Below are 2,874 nucleotides of genomic sequence, written 5' to 3' on the forward strand. Positions count from 1 at the left end.
GTGATCCAATATCTTGAGGTAGTGGAGGGGCTTATGCCGCAAATCCCGGCAGCATATGCTGAGTCATTCGCGGGAATATGACGTAATGACACTGGGCGCACTTTCCCCCAGAGTTCGTTGGAGCTAAGCTTCTAAACTGTCGTCTGGGGAAGGTACCTAGGTACCGGTTACTTGCGCGTCAGTCCTTGCCGACTTGAACCTTCAAAGCCGACTGTTAAGGTACAGCGGCTAAGATACCGTTAGCGCTGTCTTCCACTCTTGTCCCCTGGTCTCGCCTGCCAACTTGGACCGCATCCACGTCTACTCAGTACTTCGCTAGTGATACACTCGCTCGCGACCCAACCACACTTATTATATTCCCTAACATCTCTCAGCACAACAAGAAGGCACAGGATTCTTACACTTGCCTTCAAGAGTCATTTATTAAGAAAACGCTCTGTTTTATTTCTCTGAGATTAGTCCCTTAGCCCGTTGGAAGCTCTGCTTATAAGCTACTAGGTTTTTAAGTCTCAGGAGCCGGATCCTAAAGGCAAAAAGACAGAAAAAGGGCCACTAACTGGCTTTCAACTTTCTCTCCTTTAACACACCATAACCATATCGACCCTTTTAGTGGTACCTCAGCCACATCAATAACAAGCAACACTATTGGCAACCTTAAGCAAGACATCGCACTCTCAGACCCCCCTACCGATACCATCTCCAACCTTTCTTTCTCTCTTACACCAAACGGACCTGACTTCCTAGCCATCTCCAGTTTCTCAACTCTAAATGCCTTTATAGTGAGAAATAACTTACTATTGACTTTACCAATCAACGCTTCTGCTGATAGTCAGACAATCCTCAATCCTCAAGACTCGAACTGACGATCTACTTCCATCATGTCGGACTGGAACAACAACCAGGGTGGTTCGGCCTATCGGAACTCATTTGGGCAAGATGACTGGACCAGCGGTGGCCAAGCTGAAAACACATCCACCAGCAACGACGGCTTCGGTAATGATGGTTTTGACGATGGCGAGGGAATTTTCAATCCCAAGACCTGACGATCTACTTCCATTATGCTAGACTGGAATAACAAACTGGAATAACAGTGGACAAGCTGAAAACACATCAACCAGCAACGCCGGTTTCGGTAACGATGATTTTGACAATGGCGAGTGCTTGGGGCACCAACCCTCAGGGAGCAAGAAAACTCTGGACCTTGAGATAGGGTGTCAAAATAAACCCAGCAAGAAGTCCCGGTCGGGGCAAGCTACCGCGATGGCGCTGTCGATACGCATCTTTCCAAAACCGAATATAATGACAAGCAAAAGAAGAGGGCGATGGAGCTCTACGGGGCGACTTTCGTCACGGTGGAGGTGTACGCCGTTATTGACCGAGACGTCGACGACGTCAAGGAGGCGGTCGGCAACATTACCTATCGCCAACTCCAGGAAGCCTGACTGATATGTCAGCGCCAAGGATGCGGTTCAGGAGTATATAAGGGGCGTAGATGGCAAGGAAGTCAGGTCGGGTCGGAGAGCGCGACGCCTTGCTTGGGATCGCCAACAGAATGTTAGAAGCCTACCACTGATCTTATCACCAACCCCTAATTGGAGATGGCAAGGGAGTTAGCTAAAGGAGGAAAGAAAACTTAGCACCTTAACACTAAATAATAAAAAGGGTCAAGTAGTATAGCCTAAGCTTAGGATAATTTTTACTGGGTTTATTTAAACACTACCTTAACTCCTAAAGTTATCGTGATATTATTATGTTCTCTACTGCTTCTTCCACTATCTATCATTCTTAATACCCCTAGAGATGCTGTTAAGTCTACTATCCACTCCAGTGCCTGGGCTGCCGATCCTATCGCCAAGGGGGTGGCCAGCGTTGCCAGTCCTACCCCTGTCAGTGCTTTGGCATTCTGCAAGGAGCACTCCGGAGTCTCTTGATATGAGTAAGGCTTGCCTTTGAGGTACCGCAAATTTGGGTTTATTTCTATTGTAAATAATCACCTTAATGCCTGCACTACAAACTTATCCTAATCTAGGTATAATGCAGGCGGAGATTCACCAAGACTTTAAGAAATGGTACTGCAGGCAGATGATGGCCTTGTGCACGCGGTACTGATCTTTGCCGCATGAGATTACGGTGAGACGGCGCATATGTATTACTTGTATGATTAGATACTCAATTATCATATACACGGCAAGCGGATCCTCGTCAGACAAGTCGATTGTGCCTGTTTTCGCCTCCTTGAACTTGCCATCGCAAGTTTACCTAAGTCTTTTTATCACTTGGGATCAAGGTCCTGAGTTTTCTTTCCTCCCCTAGTTGCGGTACTGATCTTTGCCACATGAAATCGTAAGATCGGAGTAGTCGCCCGTTTTGAGAAGGTCGACGAGCGCTTTGCTCTGCGCGCTCTGGGCGGCCATGATGGCCGAGCTTCGTTGCGGTGCGGAATGATTTGCCATCCCGCGGCCTTGAAGAAGTTGGGTTGCGGGTAGATAATCGCCTTGTGTCCTCGGTATTGATCTTTTCCACATAAAATCGTGAGATCAGAGTAGTCGCCTGTTTTGAGAAGGCTAGAGAGTGCTTAGCAGCTTGATTTTGTGGGTGAAAGTGATACTCACCTAGCAAGCGCTTTACTCTGTGCGCTCTGAGCGGCCATGATGGCTGGCTGCGCTGCCGTTGTGGTGCGGAGTAAAAAAGTGTTGTGAAGGTGAAATTTTGGTCTTAGACTCGAACTTGCACAGAGCTAGGGGTTATATGCTGTACTTTTCGCTGATGGTGTAGATTTTAGCGTAAAGATGAAGGTTTCCACTGGGAAGGGATTGCTGAAAATCAGACAGTTGTAGAGGGAGAGTACTGATGTAGGTAACGTGAAAGATGGTG

At 47.6% G+C, this 2,874-nt stretch overlaps 1 protein-coding gene across 1 annotated transcript; it reads right to left on the reverse strand.

Moving 5' to 3' along the window:
* Window positions 1-2,272: 2,272 nt before the first annotated feature.
* On the reverse strand, window positions 2,273-2,650 carry J7337_008326 (uncharacterized protein; the record flags this gene model as incomplete). The annotated part of the gene is made up of 2 exons (XM_044825947.1): window positions 2,273-2,564; window positions 2,613-2,650. The coding sequence occupies 2 exons, from the start codon at window positions 2,648-2,650 to the stop codon at window positions 2,273-2,275; spliced, it is 330 nt and encodes a 109-aa protein (XP_044678864.1).
* Between the last annotated feature and the right edge of the window lie 224 nt (window positions 2,651-2,874).

This window comes from Fusarium musae, chromosome 6 (genome assembly GCF_019915245.1).
Source record: "Fusarium musae strain F31 chromosome 6, whole genome shotgun sequence".
Classification (NCBI taxonomy): Eukaryota; Fungi; Ascomycota; class Sordariomycetes; order Hypocreales; family Nectriaceae; genus Fusarium; species Fusarium musae.